General features: G+C 53.9%; 3 protein-coding genes across 5 annotated transcripts; 2 read left to right on the top strand and 1 right to left on the bottom strand.

Moving 5' to 3' along the window:
- The first annotated feature begins 1,685 nt into the window (after positions 1–1,685).
- Positions 1,686–15,250, top strand: SEMA4G (semaphorin 4G). 2 transcript variants are annotated; one of them, XM_060034236.1, is made up of 16 exons: positions 1,686–1,774; positions 4,730–5,208; positions 5,303–5,451; positions 5,718–5,780; positions 8,487–8,585; positions 8,707–8,800; positions 8,947–9,060; positions 9,250–9,419; positions 9,503–9,672; positions 9,938–10,082; positions 10,211–10,433; positions 10,836–10,951; positions 11,093–11,253; positions 11,453–11,514; positions 12,899–13,953; positions 14,079–15,250. In XM_060034236.1, exons 2-15 carry the CDS (start codon positions 5,085–5,087, stop codon positions 13,723–13,725), a joined length of 2,517 nt encoding a protein of 838 aa, XP_059890219.1. In that variant the 5' UTR covers positions 1,686–1,774; positions 4,730–5,084; the 3' UTR covers positions 13,726–13,953; positions 14,079–15,250. The 2 variants fall into 2 exon arrangements, with proteins under 2 accessions (XP_059890219.1, XP_059890218.1); XM_060034235.1 differs by having other exon boundaries at positions 11,093–11,268.
- Positions 15,251–15,449: 199 nt separating this feature from the next.
- MRPL43 (mitochondrial ribosomal protein L43) lies at positions 15,450–16,906 on the bottom strand. Its single transcript, XM_060034237.1, is given in 4 exon segments — positions 15,450–16,232; positions 16,235–16,431; positions 16,544–16,650; positions 16,741–16,906. Coding segments are annotated over 4 exon segments (465 nt in total). The 5' UTR covers positions 16,872–16,906; the 3' UTR covers positions 15,450–16,202.
- A 496-nt stretch (positions 16,907–17,402) lies between these two features.
- TWNK (twinkle mtDNA helicase) lies at positions 17,403–23,055 on the top strand. Of its 2 annotated transcripts, none has more exons than XM_060033607.1 (5): positions 17,403–18,835; positions 19,037–19,268; positions 19,404–19,511; positions 19,820–19,961; positions 21,042–23,055. In XM_060033607.1, the coding sequence occupies exons 1-5, from the start codon at positions 17,593–17,595 to the stop codon at positions 21,360–21,362; spliced, it is 2,046 nt and encodes a 681-aa protein (XP_059889590.1). In that variant the 5' UTR covers positions 17,403–17,592; the 3' UTR covers positions 21,363–23,055. The 2 variants fall into 2 exon arrangements, with proteins under 2 accessions (XP_059889590.1, XP_059889589.1); XM_060033606.1 differs by having other exon boundaries at positions 19,028–19,268.
- The last annotated feature ends 201 nt before the right edge of the window (positions 23,056–23,256 follow it).

Below are 23,256 nucleotides of genomic sequence, written 5' to 3'. Positions count from 1 at the left end.
TCTGCCTACTCCCCCAACACTCATCTGTGCACAAACTTGCACACTTCTGCCTTTGCTTTGACAATTCCCCTTCAGGTTTACCCTGCTTCCCTCTTCTCAGGCTTTTCCAGTCCTGATTTCAAGGCAAGTTGCTTAACCCCTTAGAGCCTGTTTTCCAATCTATAAAATAGGGCTATTAATCCCTCAGGGTGGAATGAGGCTACGATGAAAGAAAGAAGTTGGACACTCTTTGTAAAAGTTTGTGTACATTTTATTTATCTTGGAATCTTAGTTCCCCAACCAGGGATGAAACCTATGCCCCCTGCAGTGGAAGTGCAGAGTCCTAACCACTGGACTGCCAGGGAATTCCCTGTGTATACTTTAATATAAACATCTCTCCCCAGCTATCTCCCCTTCCACATATACACACATCCTATTTACAGAGTGCTGGGGTGGTGGAAGTGTGACGTGGGCCCTGCTGTCTAGCGGTCTGCAGTCACACACAACCGCACAAACTACGAGACTGTATATGATGAAGTGCCAAACTGAGCTTTGGGGAATTCTGAGAAGAGGGATGACATGTCTTTCCCAGGGTCCCTTCAGTTAAATAACGGCAGCTACTTTAATCCTGTTCCCTCTCAGGCCAGTGCTCATCTGCCTATTCCCCCACTGCCTGCTCCTCCAGAGCTCAGATTCTTAGGCACATGTGATACTCAGTTACCTATGACCCTGTGGCCCTCATCATTTTGGTCTTATTCTTGGGCCCGTATCAATACTGTCACGGATGAGAGAGGGAGGATCAGGCCAGATCATGGCTAGAGCTCAGGTTTGATTCAAACCCTAGAGGGGGTGCCAGATGGCATGGGAGGACTTCCCTAGCTGAGTTTAAGAGAGTTGGGGAATTGATTCTGAGGAGGCTTCCTAGGTTGTTGCTGGGTACGATGATTAAGCCTAGGCAGAGCAGGATATTTGCCTAGGAGGAGCTCACTGTAAGATCTGGAGTAAGAATGATATTCAAGATGAGCTGGAAGGGAAGGCAGGTGTCTGAGTGACCCAGTCCCCGAGGAGGTGAACCCCAGTTACATCTAAGATTTGGTTGAGTGGACGGGTGCAAATGGTTGTGGCTTATTTAATCAGAAAAACAGCATTTTCTGTGTGCACTTCTGGTCAAGCTGTTACTTCATCCCTCCAAGCCTGACCCCCTTCACCTCCTCAGACCTCGGCTGGAGACCCTTGAGCTAGGAATCAAGACACTGTTCTGTGGTGAGAGCTGCCCCAACTCTTGGTCTCCACCTACTCTGGCCCTCTGCCCTAGGCAGAGAGCAGAAGGAGGTGGCAGAAGCACAAGAAGTGAGCTCCAGATTAGAGGACTGGCCAGAGGGCCTTCGGAGAGTTAAGCCCCGAGAAGAGACGTGTGCACATCCCCAGGAGCAGTCAAGTCCAAGGGGTTCTAGGGCTGAGGGGTGGGAAGGTAGGATCAGCCCTTCGAGGGCGCACGGGGTGGTGAAGCCACTACCAGGGGGCGTTACCGGGGCCGCGGCCCTAGGGGGCGGGGCACGCCAGACACCCGAGGGCTGTTTGTGAGCCCTGACCTATAGTGTAGGGTGGGAAGCGCCCTTCCCCGCAATTCACCCTGTTGGCCCCGCCTCCCAGGCTCCCGCCCCACCCCCCGGCTCCGCCTCCACCCCGCCCCTCCTCCGGCCGCGGCCCCTTCCTCCAGCCGCTGGTGCTGTGGTGCTGTGGGGCCGCGGAGCCGCGCACCAATGTCTCTATGGCCGGGGATCTGAGCGCAAAGGTGAGAGAGGCGTGGAGTGCGGGCGGCGGCGGTGCCCGGACCGGGGAGGCGGGGACCAGGCCTTCCCACGTCTGTTAAACCCGCCAAGCTAGGCCAGGCCTTCCTCACCGCCAAGTCCCCTGGTCCCGAGTAAAGGCTCTAGAGGGGCGCGGGCCAGGCCTCGGGCCGCGCTGGGCGCAGACCCGCCACCGCAGAGTCGGGAACTGGCGTGGGGCGGGGGCCCGCGTGGCGAACAGTGTTCCCTGGGATCTGGGTCACGTCTCCCAGCATCTGGCTGCATCGAAGGAGAGCTTGTCCTCGAGCTGCAGCAGTAGAGACTGAGGTTAGACCTGAGGAGAGGAGAGAACCGCGGACTGTCCGGGATGGAGGAGGGAGGGGGTAGCGGGGGAGGGGTTCTCAGGCCTGGAGGGACCGCCATCCTACTGGGCAGAGGGAGATACCACCTACACTAGGCAGGTGGACATCTGGGATGAAGGTCGAGAGCCTGCCCATCCTACACTGATCCTGTTTGCAGGGTGGCTCCCCTCCTCAGTTCCCTCCGCCCTAAGATCTAATAGAGGGAAGGTGGTCAGAGTTCAGGGGGCTGGCCTTGGGAGAGGAACCCAAGCTGTGGAACCGGGGGTGGAGTGTGGGATGTGGACTGGAGACCTTGAAGCCTCGTTGCCACTGGGGGAGGGGGTTGGCAGCTCCGCCCCCCCCTTTAGCCCCATCCTCCCTCCCAACAAGTTAAATGGGGGCTGAGAGCTCCTGCCCAACTCCCATATCTAGAACTGCAGTATACATGGGAGTAGAGGAGGACTAAGTTACACATTCCATTGCATCTTTACTTTGCTAAAACTAGGGGCCTCCTCCTGCCTGGGTTAGGTAGCCCCTCCCTCCCTTACAGAGCAGCCTTGACCCATGCACCCATCCTATTTGAGCATGCGAGGTCAGAAACTTCCCCCATCACTACACACACACACACACACACACACTCACAAACACATACTTGGATTCTGGCCTTAGAATTGGGACTTTCGGGAAAGGAGGCAGGGTTCTGCTCTGCATCTCACCCCCAGTGGACACTGGCAGCCTCCAAGCCTGCAGTGAAAACTGGACCCCTGTATGTACATATGCTTGTCTCTGCGTAGATGTAACTGTGTGTTTGAGGACTGTGTGCGTACGCATGTAGTTGATCCTTTTGCAAACATGACGGTGCCTGACCCACTATATCTATGGGTTTGTGTGCATGTCCCCACATGTACATGTGTATGTGCAGGACCCTCCTGTGAATAGGTGTACAATCCTTCATAGGGACATGTGTGGGTTTATAACCCTCCTTGTTAACCCCATAGGCTGGGTGACTTGCTGAACAAATGGGCATGTAAATACAACTTTACATGTAAGTATGTATAAACATGTGGCAGGCCCCTTAGGTGAACATGTGTGTGCACAAACCTCCCTGTGAATGTGTGTGCGCATGACTCTCCTGCAAGTACACGTGCTCACAGCCCTCTGATGAATATGTATGTATGTGTGTACCTATGTGCATGCACATCACCCTCCTCTGGACATATGTGACTCGTTTAACCCTGTGTAAGTGTGCCATGCACCACACTCTGACCCGGGGTGTGTTCCTCTTGCCCAATTCTAGAGGCTGATCCCTCCTAGCCATAGGGCTCCCCCACACCCCCGCTTCTGCACTAAGCAGACAGGAGGCCCAAAGGTAAACAGGTGTGCCTCCACAGTGAGAGGTGGGGCATGCGCTGTTTGCCTGGGGCCTCTTGCTGCCCCAGCCCCCACACCAGGGGCCCATGCCCCTTCTGTGAGCCCGGCACTCTCCTCAGTCTACTCATACTCCATTCTCTCTGGGCTCTGCCCACCACAGTGGTGACCTTTACCTCTTGAAAAAACCCTCCAAGTTCCTGTTCTCCCTCTGGCCAGTTCCCAGTCCCTCCTCTCTCTTCGAGGCCACATAGTTAATATTTGACCTGGAAGGAAAGGGAGAGGCCAGTTGCCCCCCTGGCCTTGTCTGATGAGATTGGGTGGGTCAGGTTTTTCTCCACACCTAGCCCAGCCAAGCCTCAGGAACTTCAGAGATCAGGCCTATTACAGGGATCACATCAGACCTGCCACCCATCCCAACCCCACCCCCAGCTGGTTGGCGTGAGGGAGGGTCCTGGTGTGGGAATAGTCTCCAAGATGTGCCAGGAGAGGTAGCCGAGAGCTCAGGGATCCTATCGTTCACCTTTTACATGTTGCTTATGTCTCAATTAAGTGACCTTGCACACTAGAGACTCCTGTACAGGTATTACAACTGTACAGTGGCGGGGGGTGGAGAGCAGAGGGAGGCAGATACACCCCGAGGTGCCTGTGAGTGCCTGTTTACAGGTAGGGGCACGTGTGGATGCTTAGCCAGAGGGTATAGTACAGACTCGCATGGGCAGGGCAGAGATGTGCACCCCCTTGTAGAGGAATGCCGAGGAGGAGAAGTATCTAATTAAAGACAAATTCCAAAGGGAGCTTTCAGGTCAGGGAAAAGAAAAAACAAAGGGAAAACAGAACAAAATAAACAAAGGCCCATTAAGCATCTCTGCCCAGGCCTTCCTGCATAAGGCACCCCCGCAGGCGGCAGGGGCAGCTGCTGCCTGAGTTGGGTCTCCCTGTTAGGAAAAGGCACTCTCCCTAGGAACCCGAGCTCCACCAAGATGGAGGCCTAGCCAAGCTTCTGACTCGGTCAGAGGAGGGCTATTACCTTGGGTTTGGGTTGAAGGGAGTCTAGGGTCTTGAAAGTGGACAAGTTCCACCCAACGTCCTGCATCAGAACACCGAGGGGGACAGAATGGCTGAATCCATCCTCTTGTGGGAGTTTCGTAGATGCTGGGCCTCCTCCCTTTGGTACCACCTGAAGTCTGAGGGTAATGCTATCTACTTTCCACAGATGAAAGGGCTTTTTTTCCTGTTTTTTTTCTTCAGAAAACAGACCTCAGAGAACCAGGACCAGTCCTGCTGTTGGGGCAGGGTGACCCCATCAGTGACCTACAACCCCTCTGTGACCCCACAACTCCCTCTCACCATGGCATTTGTATTTGATGCCGACAGGCAGCATGTAATCCATTTCTCCTCTTGACCTCTTACCTGGGATTCCATGGCCACACAACCCTGTGATTCCATGTCTCCCCAATTCCAGGACCCCCCCTGGCCCCATGACTCCTGACCTTCTAAGTCACCTCCCTGGACCTTAACCCCTGTGACTCTTCTTCCCATCATCCCCTTAACTCTGGCCCTGGCTCCCCTTGGGGGTCTTGTTGGTCTGGGCCTCCCCAGGAAGATGTGGGGGAGGCTCTGGCCCCTCCTCCTGAGCTTCCTCACAGCAACTGCAGTCCCTGGACCTTCGCTGCGGAGACCATCCAGAGAACTAGATGCCACCCCGCGGATGACCATCCCCTACGAAGGTTAGACATCCCCAACCTCGAAAGGCAGCAGGAGCCAGGGCTGGGCGTGGGGAGGCAGCCCCAGAGCTGGGCTTATAGCTTCCCCTCTCCCCAGAGCTCTCCGGGACCCAGCACTTCAAGGGCCGAGCCCAGAACTACTCAACGCTGCTGTTGGAGGAGGCCTCAGCAAGGCTGCTGGTGGGAGCCCGAGGCGCCCTGTTCTCTCTCAATGCCCACAACATAGGAGACGGGACTCACAAAGAGGTCAGCCCCTGGAATTTGAACCACCAGAGGGTCTCCAGCTTCATCCAGCTCCTTGGGACCTCAACTTCCTGGAAACCCTGTCAGCCTTCCATAGCCTCCTGGTCAGACAGCACTGCCCTTCCTGGCCCAGGTCTCCCTTACCTCCAATACTCTTCCTGAAACTTACCCCCACGCTGGGGTCCTATCACCTTGTCCCACAGGTAGTGGGGAAAGGCAAAGGCATTGGGTTCAATGCATCAGCCAATTCCCTTTACTGCCCCCTCCAGATTCACTGGGAGGCCTCCCCAGAGATGCAAAGCAAATGTCATCAAAAAGGGAAAAACAACCAGGTATGTGGTTTGCCCTCTCCCCAGCTCCTTTCCTCTTTCTTTTCAGTGGGGGATGTCAGGGTTGGTGGGGACACAGATGGAGAGGTACGGATCAGCCAGTCTGTTGCAGCAACCACAATAAGCACTGTAAGTGCCACTGGAGTGGCAGGCCCTGGGAGCAGTATTTTTAATCCAAACATCTGGTGACCTACTAGCTTGGTCTGAGACAGCATCTTAATCTCCTCTGGGCTCCCCAATAATAATCATGATAACAATAAGTAATCTCTAGTAAGTGCTGACTTAGCTATTATCTCATTTAATTCTAAAATAACCCTATAAAATAGTATTATCCTCCATTTTACAGATGAGAAAAATGAGGCTTTGGTCAAGGAATAGCTCAAGTACCCAGTTTTCCGTGGAAGGTGTATTAGTGAAGTGTCAGCCCTTTCTGGCTAAAGAACAGGGTGTCTGCAGGGGTCCTGTGTCTGGCTATGTAACAGATCCATCTGGAGAGCTTTTTACACAGTGGGGTTTTTTTTTTGTTTGGTTTGGTTTTTTTTTTTTTTTTGGTTTTTTTTCTTGGCCATGACCAGGGATCAAACCCACGCCCTCTGTAGTAGAAGCACAGTCTTAACCACTGGACCACCAGGGAGATCCCTGGAGAGCTTTTTAAAAATACACATTCCCAAGGCCCACTGGCCTGGGGATTCTGATTCAGTGGGTCTGTGGTGGTGCTGAGGCAGCTGCATTTAAAGAGGCGTCTCCAGGAGATTCCATCAAAGGCTGCCTCTTAGTATAACATGGGTAGAAAATGGGGCTGGTGAGGCAGATGGAGCCCAGTTTATGGAGGGCTGTAAACACCCAGCTCGGGGTTTGGATTTTATTCTAGGACAATGGGCACCCTCACCATATGACACTTTAGAGAGTCTCAAACTTTAATGTGCAGTGAATCATCTGGGTGTATTACAAATGCAGATGCTAACACAGTAGGTCTGGGGAAGGGCCTGAGATTCTGCAATTCTAACAAGCTCCCAGATGAAGCTGACACTGCTGGTCCCGAACCACACTTTGCCTTTAGAACATTTCCCAAAGCATGTTCTGAGGAGCATTAATTTTCAAAAGAGATGTTTAATAGATGAGTTTGGGAAATGCTGTGTGCTCAATCCCACAATGCACAGCAATACCCTTAAGGCTTTGAGGAGTCCTCAGTAAAGGTGGGTTTTACCTGTGGTTTCCTACTTATTTGACCACAGAATTCCCCCTCCCAGCTCCATTTTTTTAATGTAAACATCTTGGGGAAACACTATTATAAGAATATTTATTTGGTCCCAGGCACTAGGTGGCTTAAAATAGAGTGAGTCTGGAGGCACGAAAGGCAGTGAGGAGGCTGGGGGCATCATATGGGTCAGAGGAGGGAGGCCTGAGCAGGCTTGTGGAGAGGAGGGATGGATGCCAAAGTACTGCACCTGGTGAGGGAGCGGGATGAGACAAAGAGGCCTGCATGGACTCAAACCCTGGGTAATAGGCAGGAGGAGAAATCATTAACAAGGCAAAGAAGTCAAGAGGGTGGCAGCTTAGGGCATTTGATGGGCAGAGGAGGCCAGGGTAGCTGCAGTAGGGTGAATTAGGCCACAGGAAGGGGTAGGGCCCTATCATGTAGGGCCGGGAGCATATGGGACCCTATGTTCAGGACTCTGGTGAGTCACTGAAGGGTTTTTAAATACAGCAGTGACATGATCTGGTTTACATTTTTTAAATATGCCTTGGAAAGTGGGTTGCAAGACGGTGCTGACTGGTAGAATCTCTCTGGAAGGAAAATCCAGACAATGGTAACAGCAGTCTCCTTTGAAGGCAACGAGGATAAAAAGGAGACTGTTTACAACATATCCCTTTCTACCTTTTGAATTTTACACTGTGTGCATGTATTCCTCATTCACTGAATAAATAAATGGTTTCTGTAAAGAGTGGCAGAGAGTTGGGAGAGCTGCCAGGTGGTCGCATAGCTGCCCAGGGAAGAGGTGATGGTGGTAATTTGGACTAGGGTGGTGGTAGTGGAGGGGGAGTAGACCAAGTCATGAAACATGTAGGACAAAGACTTAATCACAGAGAGAGACTGAGTGTGAGGGTGAGGGAATGGGAAGCAGCAAAGATGACGCCTGGTTTCTGGACTGAGTGATGGGATGGACTGATGAAGTGGGAAAGACTGGATGAACAGTTTTAAGAGGGAGGATGCAGGTGAGGGAGGGGAGGGGATGAGCTTGGTTTCTGACAGCATGAGTGTGATGTGTCTGTGGGATATCAGGTGGAGCAATGGCTAGAACCTGGGGGTAGATTTGGTAGTGCCACCCCGAAGCAGGTGTGGGAGCTCCATGACTGGGGGACAGTGCTGAGGAGATGTAAGAGAGAAGCATCTTAGGGTGGTGAGAGCCCTTGGAGCCCCCGAACTGGGGGGTGCAGGGGACTATAGAAGGTGCAGGAGAAGCCAGCCAAGTGTGTCAGGCAATCTAAGAGATAGCCAAGGGAAAAGGGGTCATGCCCCTGGGAGACCAAAGGACAGTGAGTTCCAGGGAATAGTCTGTGTTCTGGGCAGTGAGAAAGCCCACCAGGCTCTTGGAAAGAACTATTTGTCCTGTGGGTGGGGGCAAGAGCCAGACCACAAAGCTGGCCTAATGGAAGCAGTCTCTAAGGAAGCCCAGGGCTCACAGCCCTCCCCCACCTATCCCACAGACCGAGTGCTTCAACCACGTGCGTTTCCTGCAGCGCCTCAATGCCACTCACCTCTATGCGTGCGGGACTCACGCCTTCCAGCCTCTCTGTGCAGCCATTGTGAGTATTCCTGTCCCTGCCCTGATTGCTGGTCCCTGACCCTGGACTGGTCTGATCTTCGGCAACAACCCTGGCCTATCCTCAGGATCAATGACCTCTGGCCCTTCCTTCATTCCCCCAGGATGCTGAGGCCTTCACCTTGCCAACCAGCTTTGAGGAGGGGAAGGAGAAGTGTCCTTATGACCCAGCCCGTGGCTTCACAGGCCTCATCATTGGTAAGCATGCCCTCCTCCCCACATCGGCCCCTCATCCACAAGCATGCTGTTTGCGGACACGGATCTCATTGCTAGGACTTGCCACCCATGTGTTATGTGTCTTGTTTTGTGTGACATGTCTTATGGCTGGCATGTCCCTGCCTCAGATGGAGGCCTCTACACAGCTACTCGGTATGAATTCAGGAGCATCCCTGACATCCGCCGGAGCCGCCACCCGCACTCCCTGAGGACTGAGGAGGCACCAATGCACTGGCTCAATGGTTAGGAGGACGAGGCACAGGATGATGGGGGGCAGGGGACTATTTCTTCATCTTTACTCCCTTGGGCAGTTGACCATCCCATCCCCATATCCCCAGGTGATCGTGTCTATTCCTGTGTGTTGTTGAGTGAGGGCGGTTGGGGGAGATCCCAGCCTAACTCAGAAGCCACCTGAACTGCCTGACCCACAGATGCTGAGTTTGTGTTCTCTGTCCTGGTGCGGGAGAGCAAGGCCAGTGCAGCGGGTGACGACGACAAGGTTTACTACTTCTTCACAGAGCGTGCTGCTGAGGAGGGCTCTGGAAGCTTTGCTCAGAGCCGCAGCAGCCACCGTGTGGCCCGTGTGGCCCGTGTGTGCAAGGTGAGGAGGACTGAGGGAAGGGCCAGGGTGTAGAGGCTGAACCTCTGATCCTGGCCCCTGACCCCATGCCCCTACCTCCCCAGGGAGACCTGGGAGGGAAGAAGATCCTGCAGAAGAAGTGGACCTCCTTCTTAAAGGCGCGTCTCATCTGCCACATTCCACAGTATGAGACACTACGTGGTGTCTGCAGTCTGGAAGCTGACACCTCGGCCCGCACGCACTTCTATGCGGCCTTCACGCTGACCACACAGTGGTCAGTGCAGGGACAGTGGGGAGGCAAGGAACGGGGACGGCATAGGGGCTGGAGCAGAGTTCAGTGAAGATGAGATAGGATCCACTGGGGGGAGGCTGGCTGCAGACAGAGAACTTCAGGCACGTCCAGTGGCCTGCTCACCCTCAGGAGAGGCCCTGTGGGCCTGGAGCAGGGATTGGTCAGGGTAACAGTGGGCTCCAGGCCATGCAAGTGGGCAGGCTCCATTCAGTGTGACTCAGCCACCTCCCCTATGTCCCATCTCTAGGAAGACCCTGGAGGCCTCAGCCATCTGCCGCTATGACCTGGCCGAGGTGCAGGCTGTCTTCGCAGGCCCCTACATGGAATACCAGGATGGTGTCCGACGCTGGGGCCGCTACGAGGGAGGGGTGCCGGAGCCCCGGCCTGGCTCGGTGAGTGCCCAGGCCTGGGGTCAGTGCTGAGCAGACGGGACCCCTGAGAGGTGCAGGAGGTCTAGCCTTGTGGGGAGGACGGGCAGGTGGCAGAGTCCTGAGGTTCACCACCCCGTCCCCCACCACAGTGCATTACAGATTCATTGCGCAGCCGAGGCTACAACTCATCCCAGGACTTGCCATCTCTGGTCCTGGACTTTGTGAAGTTACACCCACTGATGGCTCGGCCCGTGGTACCCACACGCGGACGGCCCCTGCTGCTCAAGCGCAGTGTGCGCTACACACACCTCACGGGGACACCTGTCACCACGCCAGCTGGACCCACCTATGACTTGCTCTTTCTGGGCACAGGTGCTTCTGACCCCTGGCCTGAGCCCTTTGGTGACTGCTGGCCTGAGTCCTTGATCCCTGTTGACCTCTAGCCCCCTGGATGACCCCTGATCACAAAACCCTGATGACCACTGATGTTGATTCTTCAATAAACACTACTGGTCCCCAATGACCACTAGCTCTTGGTGATTGCTGACTCCTGTCACCAACCACAGTGACATTTGACCCTAGTCACTAATGCTTCTAAATCCAATACTTCTTGTCATGACTAGCTTGGAGTTCCCAATGTCCAGAGGGCCCACTGCTACTGGCCGAATCCTTGTCCCTGACCTCATGACTCCAAGCTGCTCCCATTAGGCTATTGCAGGGGGCTGAGAGTAGATTCCACTGTTGGAGTCTGACCTTCTGCCATTCCCATACCAGCTGATGGCTGGATCCACAAGGCAGTGGTCCTGGGCTCTGGGATGCACATTATTGAAGAGACACAGGTGTTCAAGGAACCCCAGTCTGTGGAGAACCTGGTCATCTCTCCGACACAGGTAGCCCCTGACTTGTGACCCTCAATATTCTGGCCTTGCCAGAATAAGTGGAGGGAGTGGGGAGGCTGGGCAGTGGCTGTGTGTGTGTGTCTGTAAGTGGGAGTGGGGTGTTGCCAACCAGCTGTCCTCTCTGGCTCCTAGCATAGCCTCTACGTGGGGGCCCCTAGTGGAGTCATCCAGCTATCACTGTCCAGCTGCTCCCGCTACCGCTCCTGCTACGACTGCATCCTGGCCCGGGACCCCTACTGTGGCTGGGACCCCGGCACCCATACCTGCGTGGTGACCACAACCGGAGCCAACAGGTCCCAGGGTAGCAGGTGGGAGGCCATAGAGGTGTGTGAGGGTCCCCTTTGCCCAGGGGATCGGGCCTGAGGGGTGGAAGAGGGCCTGCCAGCTGCAGGGAGTTGGGACCAGTTGTTGGTAACAGCTTTACTGACCCTTCCACTGGGGAAACTGAAGCCCAGTTCTCCTTGTTCATAAATCCCAATCTTCTATCTCCAGGACAGCACTGATACAAGACATAGAGAGAGGAAACCGAGGCTGTGAGGGCAACAGGGACACAGGTAAGTGACGTCACAGATGTGTGTGCATCTGGCTGCATAGCCTGTCCTCTTTACCATTTGATGCCACTTGTATGTGCATGTATGATTCTAAATGGCTGTGTCTGTGCTTTCAGCGAGAATGACCCAGCACAGAGTAAGTACTCGACAAATATTTGTTGCAAAAAAAAATTGTAAATAAGGAAACAGGTTCAAGATGTGAAGTTTTTTGTCACTTCTGGAGCTTACAGCCCAGTATATGCACAGGCAATCAAATGATCACACAACCAATTAATTACAATTATTTTCTTTGGTTTTTGTTACAAAAGGAATAATTACAACTATGACAAGGGCTTGCCCCAAGGAAGATCAGATGACCAAGCTGATAACTGAAGCAAGAGCAATAATCATAATAATAATCATAGCTAATATGTACTGAGTACTTACCATGCGCCAAGCACTGATCAAACACTTACATGAACAATTTCATTTATTCTCAGAGCATTCCTATGAGAAAGGTGCCATTATTACCATCTCCGTGAGGGGCAATCTCTGGGGCACAGAGAGAATAAGTAAACTACCCAAAGTTAAATCAGCTATTAAGCAGTAGGGTCTGAATTTGAACCTGACCCTAAGCAGGCTGCCTGGAGTTTGTGCTTTTGATCACTGTTATGCTCTCTCCCCCAAGTTAACCGGGCAAATAGAGGGCATGGGGAGGGGGATGACACCCAAGTAGAGGGAAGAGCAGGCAGAGCAAGCTTGGTGTTTGAACAACAAGAGAAGAGGCTGGGGAAATGGGCGGGACTGTGTTGAGGCAGCGGAGTGGCATGATCAGCATAGTGTTTTTAAAAGGTCACCCCACTGCTGCATGCAGAATGGATTAGATGGGGGCCAGCAGTTGGGGAAGGAGAGACGTGAACAGGTCTAAGATAGATTCTGGAAGCAGAATCTTAGTGAGGGTTAGATAGAAAGATGAGGGGGAGAGACAGCCAAGGGAAACTCAGGTTTCTGGGAAATGGCTGGTAGCACCATACATGGTGATGACAATTCAAGAAAAATACCTGGTGTAGGCTGGGAGGGAGATTTTGGCCTTAGTTCCTGTGACATGTCCAAGAGATGCCCAGCATGTGGAAGATATTCAAATCTGATGCTCAGAAGAAGAGAACTCTTTGTTGGAGGTAGAGATGAGGAATCATTGGCAGATGTCAGGAATTGAAACCACTGAGAAGGGCCAACGTGAACCTTATGTGGGAGCATGAGCACAGAGAGCTTACTCAGTTGTCACCGTAACTCCAGATTCTGTGCTTGGTGCTGGGGACCTAACAGTGGACCACCTGGCTTGCCATCTCCAATGCCTTCCCAGGACAGGCAGGCAATGACCACTTCTCCTGTCCCCCGCTCCCTCCAGGGCCACCACCACCACTGAAGACCCGTTCTGTGCTCCGGGGTGATGATGTCCTACTGCCCTGTGACCAGCCATCCAACCTGGCCCGGGCCTTGTGGATGGTCAATGGGAGCATGGGCCTGAGTGATGGGCAGGATGGCTACCGCGTGGGTGTGGATGGGCTGCTGGTAACAGACACACAGCCTGAGCACAGTGGCAACTACGGCTGCTATGCTGAAGAGAATGGCCTCCGCACCCTGCTGGCCTCCTACAGCCTCACAGTGCGGCCAGCCACTCCTGCCCCTGCTCCACAGGCCCCTGCAATGCCTGGGGCACAACTGGCGCCTGATATGCGGCTGCTCTATGTGTTAGCCATTGCTACACTTGGTGGCCTCTGCCTTATCCTGGCTTCCTCCCTCTTCTACGTTGCCTGTCTTCGGAGAGGTGGACGAGGACACCGACAGAAATACTCACTGGGTCGGGCCGGCCGGGCAGGGGGCTCTGCTGTGCAGCTGCAGACAGTGTCAGGCCAGTGTTCCGGAGAGGAAGATGGTGATGATGGGGAGGGGGCTGGGGGCCTGGAGGGTGGCTGCCTCCAGATCATCCCCGGGGAGGGGGCCCCAGCCCCGCCACCCCCGCCACCCCCACCACCACCGGCTGAGCTGACCAACGGGCTGGTGGCACTGCCCAGCCGGCTGCGCAGGATGAATGGCAATAGCTACGTGCTCCTGAGGCAGAGCAACAATGGAGTGCCGGCAGGGCCCTGCTCCTTCACAGAGGAGCTCAGCCGCATCCTGGAGAAGAGGAAGCACACACAGCTTGTGGAGCACCTGGATGAGAGCTCTGTCTGAGCCCAGCCTCCCAGGACAAATGCTCTTCCAAACCAGCCTGTCTGCCCCAGGCTGGGCCGCTGCCTCCCCAGCACAGACACCCTACCTTCATCCCTACAACTCCAGGCCCTTCTCCCAACTTTTTGATGTCCCTGTAGGGCTGGCCAGAGTCAGGCCCAGCCAAAGCCCCCTTCTCAGTCTCCATGGACCCATCTGTGAGCAGCCCAGGCCAACCGGTGCTCCTCAGAGGTAGGTGCTCCCTCAGGCTCTGCAGACCCAGAGCCAGCTCCTGTTCCCTTTTAACCTAAGCACTTGGGAGGAGAGGATGCCATCCTCCTGCCCCATTCATCTGCTCAAACCCTTCTTTCTCCCAGGCAGGGCTCTGCAGGTCCAGATGGCCTCAATGTCACCACCCTCTGCATGGCCCTATGTGCTGGATGGTCCTGAAAACAGACAAGACCTCTGCCAGCCACCAGAACCACCTGAGCCCTGTGTACATTCACGTGTGCACATGGAAGAATGTCTATCAGCTGGGCTGCAGGGCCCCCACGCCCACCTCCTGGTGCATTCTTGTTTCATCCCTTCTGGACTTTGGGTACCCTCCCAATTTGCCACATCCCATCCTACCTAGTCCTCTCCTGTAGTCCCAGCCCCATGTGATGACCTCTTTGGCAAGAGCTTGGGAACAGGCCAGCCTGGGGAGGTAAGACTACTGCATCATTCACTCTTCTTCCTTAATGTGCAGCCCTTGTAAGTCAGCCTCCTTACCCCCTTAGTCACTCTCAAGAGTGACAGAGACAGTTCCAGGCATGGTGTTCCTCATGAACATGTGCTTACATTTCCACTCACGTGCACCTTCTGAGCCTCCCCTTGCTGCACTGGACCTGTGTCTGTTGGGTTTGATCCATGAACATTTCAGAGGGAGAGCTCTCTCCCATTTAGCTGTCCTCACAGTCACTTCCTTAGGATGGGTGACCAACACTGCACTCAATGAGCCAGCCTCCCTTTTGTGGACCAAACATTTGCTACCCCTAGACCAGAGCAGGGGGAGAAGAGATCTGATGTCTCACCTGGCACATGAAGCCCGTTCTTGGAACTATGCAAAGGATAAGAGGCTGGGAGTTTGGATGCTTGGCTCCCACCCCTGTCCTACCTCACCGGGGCACTTTCAGGGTCCAGGGGCCTCTGAAGTCTCCAGGCCCATATGGGACAATCAAAACCTGACTGAGCTCCCCCATTCCCCTTGGGTGAGGGTGACTGTTATTTTTGTAGCTGAGAACGTGGAGTCCCACAGGATTTTTACTGCCCTTCACCCAGCCTCTCCCCCCTCTACCCCACAATGAATGTATTTATTGTAAACCGGCTACCATTCTTTAGGAATGCCCCCGCTCACGACCCAGGGAGGCGGGAGAGGCATGTGACAGGGTGGGGAGGCTGGGTTCAGTTCCTCCCCCCACTGTTGGTTAATAAATACCCTCCTTCCCCACAGCTATGAGTGGTCTGCTTGGTCTAGACTGGTCTTCTCCTGACCACCAGGGGACAGGCTTCTGAGCCTATGGTAAAGGTGCTGCAGGGTTGGCTTTGCTTCCCATAAAGCCATTTGCAGAGGAAATTGGGCTCCTCAGCTTCCATCCTGACTGTCCTGGGCAGGTACAGTCCTTTTTTAAAGGCTCTCACTATTTATTGATCATGGTGATAAGGGGATGACAAACAAAATTACGACAGTTCAAGAATTCATACAACAGTTTCTAGGTTTTTACCTCCTGGCTCTTTTTCTCACCATCTCCCCCCATCCCTCACCTCATTTTTAGCTAAGCCTAGAAGATGCTGCCTATTTATCAGTTGGCCTGAGAATCACTCTCTCCAAGGGTCAAGCCTAGATTAATCACATGGCCTTTGATACTACACCATCCTGAAGAGTTATTATTCATTTTGCTTCTGGTTTTAAGATAAAAAAATGGCATTATAGTTTAAATATGTGCATATTTTGAAGTAGACTTCAAGTGTGACCTTGACAAGTTTATTAACTTCAGTTTTCTAATCTGCACACAAACATTCACAGATATAAAGGACCTAGCCCAATGCCATGCTCACAGCAGGGTACAAGGTACTAGCTCTCTCTTGGTCAATGGCTGCAAACACAGGACATAAGGGATTCTTCAGAAGCCAGCCTTAAATCCTCTCACTGTGATTTGAGATCTGGATTTAAGAAATGAAGATCCAGTAAAATCTGAAGACTCTCGGGTTTCCGAGATGTCAGCTGGATCAGAATTAGGAGACTCACAGTCTCTGCCCCTCACAGGGTACATCAAAAAGAAACAGGCAGCTCTTCTTTATCCCAAGCAAAAGATTTGGCATCAGCTTCCCCTTTGGTGGGCTCCATCTGTCTCCCGTGAACCAAACCAGAAGGAAGAACCACCTCTACTGGGGCTCTACTGGGGTCAGAGTCCAAACCCTGGGGCTGGAGTAGGTGGAGCAACTCTTCATTGTGTTAGCCGCTAGGCTGGGGCAGGATCCTGGACCTCTCTCGAGGGCGCAGCCCGCCCAGCGTTGTCGGTTTGTTGGTGAAGGGATGCCACTGGCCCTGGATGCTAGGGCTGTCCGTGTGGAAGGGCTTGCGGATGCGGATCACGTCCAAGCCCGACTGGTCCGCCAGCTTCTGCACCAGCGTGGCGATCTCCTCGACCGACTTGCAGTGGATGCTCTCCTCGCGCACAGACCCGTTAACTGGCCGAACGGAGGTGGGGATAAAAGGAAGCGGGTCAGGGGTCACACGAGTGGCAGGAAGCGCGCCGAGCCCCACGACGCCTCCCTCCAGCCCTCGTCCGGCCCCACTTACGGTATTCGGCCACTACTCTGGGCACGCAGCACGGCCGCGGGTTCACGTATATTACGACCCCGGGATTCCTGCGGGCGAAGTCGGTCACCTCTCGTTCCACGAACTCCCTGAGGGACCGGAGAAGGGTGAGCAAGGTGACTCCTGACCCGGGGCAACCTCGGCATGGAGTCGCACGTCCGCGCCCTTCCCCGGCTCACCTGGCGCCGCGGGACGAGGGCGCGTCACGGCTGAGGCTAAAACTGAGACGCTGCAGCTGCTGCACGTAGCGACCCAGCCCGTTGTGCAGGACACTGGTCAGGAAGCGGCTCGCGCTCCCGCGCGCCGTCATGGCCGCAGCTCCGAAGCCGTCGAGCCCGGCCTCTCAGTGTGGGGGCGGGACTAACCCGAGGCTTCCGCTTCCTGGAACACTGGCGCCGCGGCAGTTTTGTTTCCGAGGTCGTGGCTAGTGGCGCGAGTGACCCATGTTGCAGGCAACAGGGGCAAGAGGAAAGTGGTGACTCGGGGCCGGGGTCAGGAGCGGCGGAGCTCCTAGCAGTGGAGCCGAGAAAACCACGCGGCGGAGGCGCGGCGGGCGTCCCTCTGAGCGCGGAGCTCGGCGGGAGCGAAGGAGTGGCGCTCAGGTTGCCTGGTGTCCCCTTGAGGGAAGGAGCGGCGGAGCGGTCCTCTAGCAGGGGGCTCAGAGGAGAGGGACTACGGAAGGGACGCAGGCGGCCGCAGAGATGAGGACGACGAGGAGGGGCAGTGGAGGGGCGGTAGTGGCGAGGAGATGATCGAGAAAAACCGCATCGGCGAGGGGCGGCGCGGAGGGGAGGCGGCGGGGGCAGCAGCTGTGGAGGACTTCAGAGGTAGGGAACCGGCCAAAGGGACACGGACGTGAAAGGGCCGTGTCCTCTGGCATAGATGTGAAGTGGCAATGTAGAGGGGCTGAAGAGGATTCAGAGGGAGAAGAGAGCTGCGTGCAGGATCCCTAGGGTCTGACCTAGTAGTGAAGGCACCCGAACCGGGCACCTAAGGCATTTCAAGCAGTGACTTCCCCCGTTTGACTAGGAATGTGGGTCCTCCTCCGAAGTGGGTACCCCCTCCGTATCCTGCTGCCACTACGTGGGCTGTGGATGGGGTGGAGGGGCCTGCCACGAAGCTTGGCCGTGGGCCCTCCTCGCAGACGGTACAGGAAGGAGGCTCTCGCCGCCTTGGAGGTACCAGTGTTGCCTGTAACAGCAACTGAAATCCGGCAATATTTGCGGGCCCATGGGATCCCCTTCCAGGATGGGCACAGCTGCGTGCGGGCACCTAGTCCCTTTGTGGGTGCCTCGAAGCTCAAGGACGAGACTGGTGCTGCCACTTCCTTCAGCCTCTTCATTGACAAGACCACAGGCCGCTTTCTCTGCATGACCAGCCTAGCTGAGGGGAGCTGGGAAGACTTCCAGGCCAGCGTGGAGGGGCGAGGGGATGGGGCCAGAGAAGGGGTCCTGCTTAGTGAGGCCCCAGAAGCTGAGGACAGTGAGGAGGTCCAGAGGATCTGGGACCGAGCCGTACCTCTCTGGGAGCTGCCTGAACCAAAAGAGGCCCAGCTGGCTCGCGTGATGTTTGGCCTCACCAAAGTGACAGATGACACACTCAAGCGTTTCAGTGTGCGCTACCTGCGGCCTGCTCACAGCCTTGTCTTTCCTTGGTTCTCCCCTGGAGGATTGGGATTACGAGGCCTGAAGCTACTAGGGGCCGAAGGCCAGGGTGACAGAGTGCACTATATGGAGACCACCATCCCCCAGCCTGGTGCCTTCCACAACCTGTTTGGGTTACCCCTGATCAGTCGTCGAGATGTTGAGGTGGTGCTGACGAGTCGTGAGCTGGACAGCCTGGCCTTGAGCCAGTCCACAGGGCTGCCCACCCTTGCCCTACCCCGAGGAACAGCCTGCTTACCCCCTGTCTTGCTTCCTTACCTCGAACAGTTTCGACGCATTGTGCTCTGGCTGGGGGATGACCTTCGGTCCTGGGAAGCTGCCAAGCTGTTCGCCCGAAAACTGAACCCCAAACGATGCTCCTTGGTGCGGCCTGGGGACCAGCAGCCCTCTCCCCTGGAGGCTCTGAACCAAGGCTTAAATCTTTCTCGTATTCTGCGTACTGCCCTGCCTGCCTGGCACAAGTCTATCGTGTCTTTCCGGCAGCTTCGGGAGGAGGTGCTAGGAGAACTGTCAAATGTGGAGCAGGCAGCTGGCGTTCGCTGGAGCCGCTTCCCTGACCTCAATCGTCTCTTGAAGGGACATCGGAAGGGCGAGCTGACAGTCTTCACAGGTGACCCTTTGGGAAATCACTGCTTGGGCGGGTTTGGGGGCAGAGGGTCAGATGACTGAAGCATGTGGGTTTGGGCTACAGTAAATGTTGAAGAGGCGCCTTCCCCTCCCAACTTTGAAGCTCCTTGCCTGTCTTGGTTTCAACGGTAGGGCTTTACTCCTCACCCGGGTCTGTGTTCAACCCCCCATGCAGGGCCGACAGGCAGTGGAAAGACGACATTCATCAGTGAATATGCCCTGGACTTGTGTACCCAGGGAGTGAACACGCTATGGGGTAGCTTTGAGATCAGCAACGTGAGACTAGCCCGGGTCATGCTGACACAGTTCGCTGTGGGGCGACTGGAAGAGCAACTGGACAAATATGACGAGTGGGCCGACCGCTTTGAAGACCTGCCCCTCTATTTCATGACTTTTCATGGGCAACAGAGCATCAGGTGAGATTCCTAGGTGTGGAGCTTTCAAAGAATAGGAGGGTGGGAGAACAGACTCCCAACAGAGTTTTCTGGCTGCCATGGTCTGGAGATTACTTGTAACTGACTCTTGAATTCATTGTCTCTGCCTCTTCCCAGGACTGTGATAGACACAATGCAACATGCAGTCTACGTGTATGACATTTGTCATGTGGTTATCGACAATCTGCAATTCATGATGGGTCATGAGCAGCTGTCCACAGACAGGTGACATCCTCCTCTTGTCTAGCTGTAACCCACTTAGACACACATCTTCTCAGGGAGCTGGCCTCTGGGCAGACACACTGTACTCTTGTTTTCTGACATATGTGCAGGAGCATACCATCCCATATGTATTTCTGTCTTTGTAGAGGTGTGGGGTGTGGTAGTGGGAAGTATGGACAGGGACTTAAGTGTGAGTCCTTAGGTAGAGGGAAGTAGAGTGAGGTTGTGGTGGTTTGTGGGGAGATGTTAACGAATCAGGAGTATGTGTCTGTTCTTGTCCTTCTGTGTCTGGTAACCTCTTTGTTGGGTAGGATTGCAGCTCAAGACTATATCATCGGGGCTTTTCGGAAGTTTGCCACAGACAGTAGCTGCCATGTGACACTGGTCATTCACCCCCGGAAGGAAGATGATGATAAAGAACTACAGACAGCATCCATTTTTGGCTCAGCCAAAGTAAGTGGGCTTTAGAGGAGCTCAAGCTATGGAAAGTAGAGGGGGCAGGTGTGACCAGGGACAGCCCTCATTCGGCCTTAAATCATCTTGACTGTCCATCTGGAACAGGCAGGAGGCAGCTTGCCTCTGGGGCCATGACATGAGGAACACATGTGCTGGAATACAAGGCTGATAATGGTGGGTCCTTTGCCCTGCTTGCCTTCCAGGAACTCACATATTCTATGGGGAAAAGAGGGAGACAGTGAGGGACTTCCCTGGCGGTCCGGTGGTTAAGACTCCGTGCTTCCAATGCAGGGGGCGCGGGTTCGATCCCTGGTTGGGGAACTTAGATCCGATACGCCACGTGGCGCATCCAAAAAAAAAAAACAGGGAAAAAAGGAGACAGTGATTACAACTCAGTATGATAAGCGCTACGATAGGCGGCACAGGTGTTGGGAGAAAAGAGAAAAGGCATCTGAGTCAGCCTGGGGGGAGACTTCCTAGAAGATGTGTCAACAGAGGTTGGGTTGGGTTTTGTCCAACAACAGGTGTTAAATAAGCAAATAAGTGGGAGGGCCTTCTGGGCAGCGGGACCAGCCAGATCCTGGAGCTTCCAGTGGTACACTGAGTGCCTATTACACGCCAAGCCTGGGCTGGGCACGGGGAATACAGGGCAAGGAACACAAACTATGTGCCACAATGGAACAGACATGGAACTGGGGGAGAGAATAACAGAAATGGAAAGATGGTAGTGCCTTTTTTATTTACAGGGATCAAGAATGGTCTCTCTGATGAAGTGTAACATTTAGACCAGGACCTAAATGATAAGGAACTCGGGTTGAGTGAGCTGTGGAGCCAGAAATGTTAGCAGCAGAGGGAACAGCATGTACACAATCTGGGACAGCAACAGGGTTGTCAGGGAACTAAAAGGCTCAAGTGGCCCCAGCATTCTGGTCAGTAGTTCAAAGAGCTTTGGTGATGGGGGAAGTACTTTTCCCTTCCCCCATTTTTGCTATTCCTCCCTGCACCCTCAACCTTCCTTTGTGGTTCTCTCATGCGTCTTCTCACTGCTCCTTCCTCCTTTTGCCCCTTATCCCCCAGGCAAGCCAGGAAGCAGACAATGTTCTGATCCTGCAGGACAGGAGGCTGGTAACTGGACCAGGGAAACGGTATCTACAGGTGTCCAAGAACCGCTTTGATGGAGACGTAGGTGTCTTCCCACTTGAATTCAACAAGAGCTCTCTCACCTTCTCCATACCACCAAAGAGCAAGGCCCGGCTCAAGAAGATCAAGGATGACAATGGGCTAGTGGCCAAAAAGCCCTCTTCTGGCAAAAAGGGGGCTGTGCCCCAGATCTCTGAGACTCACTCTGACCAGGCCCCCAACCCCAACAAGCCAGACCTCTCCAAGCCTTCAAGGTGAAGGCATTGCAGAGCTGGATGCTGAAATGAGCCTACCAGGACAGGCTGGGGTAGAGACTCTTAGTCCTCTGCTAGGGCTGCCTCTGTCCTGTAGTTGTGACCTATGGGCCCTTCTCAATCTGAGGGGCCTAGCCTAGGGCAGGGTTTCATTGCAAGAGAATTCAATTTAGCAAATATTTGAGAACCTGCTGTGTGCCAGGTTTTGTTCTGCATCCTGCGAATATAGCACTGACAAGACAGATGAGGTCCCTGCTTCCACAGAACCTGTAATGTGGTAGAAGAGACAAGATAAGCAATGAACAAATACATACAAAACATAGTTTTAGATAGTGAAAAATGCTCTAGAGGAAAAAATACAGTAATGTGATAATGCTTACAGGCTAGTTTAGATTAAGATCTGAAAAGGTGTCTCTGAGCAGAGGACATTTGAGCTGGGGCCTCTGAAGAACTAGGATTGAGCCATGTGAACATCTGGAGAAAGGAGTCCAGGCAGAGGGAAAAGTAAATACAGAGGCCCTGAGGTGGGAATGAGCAAGTTGAGGTAAAAGCAGTGGGGAAGCTGGAAAGGGGATAGGGGACTTCTTGCCAAAACTCCAGCCCAGGCTTTCAGAGCCAAGGGGCGACATGGTGGATACCAATCTCCTCTGCTCCCCACTCTGGAGCCTGCCCTGAGGTAGTGCTTACTACCATTGGATCTAGGTGCTCAGCCCTTATAATACCAGGGACAGCCACACGGGTGGAAGCCTGGAAGAGAGCCACGGAAGGGAGCTGTTAGCCCAGGGTGCCTGCCACCTGGACACTCATTCCGTGGTATGCTGCCTGGACTGCTGGAGTGGCTGCGATCATGACGTCGTAGAGCCTTTTCCAGTTTTACTGAAAAAAGTTTCCATTGCCTTTGTTTCTGTGCTTTTTCTTATTTGACCACTGGGTGTCACCCCAGTCTTTAACTGGATTTTCCTCTCACTTTGAATTGGGAGCAGATAGGTCCCCTCCCCCACCCTGTCTGAGCTGCGCACTCCCAAGAAAGCAGGGGTATTAAAGGGTCTTCATGCATGCACACCCTTACATCTCTTTGTGGCCTAGGGAAGACAGGATGGTGCTTCTTTATCTGTCTTCCCTGAGGATCTCCATGTGATCCCTGGCAGAGGTGCGGATCACTGGGCCCCATGCCTAAGGCTTTGCCTGACCAGCTGTACCTCTGTGACATGAGCCACTCACTGACCTCTCTTCGTGGACCCAAGCTCAGCATATTCTTATCTGGCCACCCCCCACCCACCCCATACATTTCCCTCTTCTTGTACCCTCTCAGCTTTTCTCTTATGTTAGTGTGTGTCAGAACTGGGGCTCTTGTTTAAAAATGCAGAACCTATTTTTTTAACATCTTTATTGGAGTATAATTGCTTTACAATGGTGTGTTAGTTTCTGCTGTATGACAGAGTGAATCAGCTATATGTATACATATATCCCCATATCTCCTCCTCCTTGCATTTCCCTCCCACCCTCCCTATCGCACCCCTCTACGTGGTCACAAAGCACCGAGCTGATCTCCCTGTGCTATGCGGCTGCTTCCCACTAGCTAGCTATTTTACATTTGGTAGTGTATATGTGTCCATGCCACTCTCACTTTGTCCCAGCTTCCCCTTCCCCTTCCCTGTGTCCTCAGGTCCATTCTCTACATCTGCATCTTTATTCCTGTCCTGCCCCTAGGTTCTTCAGAACCTTTTTTTTTTTTTTTTTTTAGATTCCATATATATGTGTTAGCGTACGGTATTTGTTTTTCTTTCTGACTTACTTCACTCTGTATGACAGTCTGTAGGTCCATCCACCTCACTACAAATAACTCAATTTCATTTCTTTTTATGGCTGAAGGACTCCTCATTTTTAAGAAACCCTGC

This window comes from Delphinus delphis, chromosome 16 (assembly GCF_949987515.2).
Source record: "Delphinus delphis chromosome 16, mDelDel1.2, whole genome shotgun sequence".
Classification (NCBI taxonomy): Eukaryota; Metazoa; Chordata; class Mammalia; order Artiodactyla; family Delphinidae; genus Delphinus; species Delphinus delphis.
The sequence above is the reverse complement of the archived record's forward strand: the minus strand, read 5'-3'. Positions and strand labels throughout refer to the sequence as shown.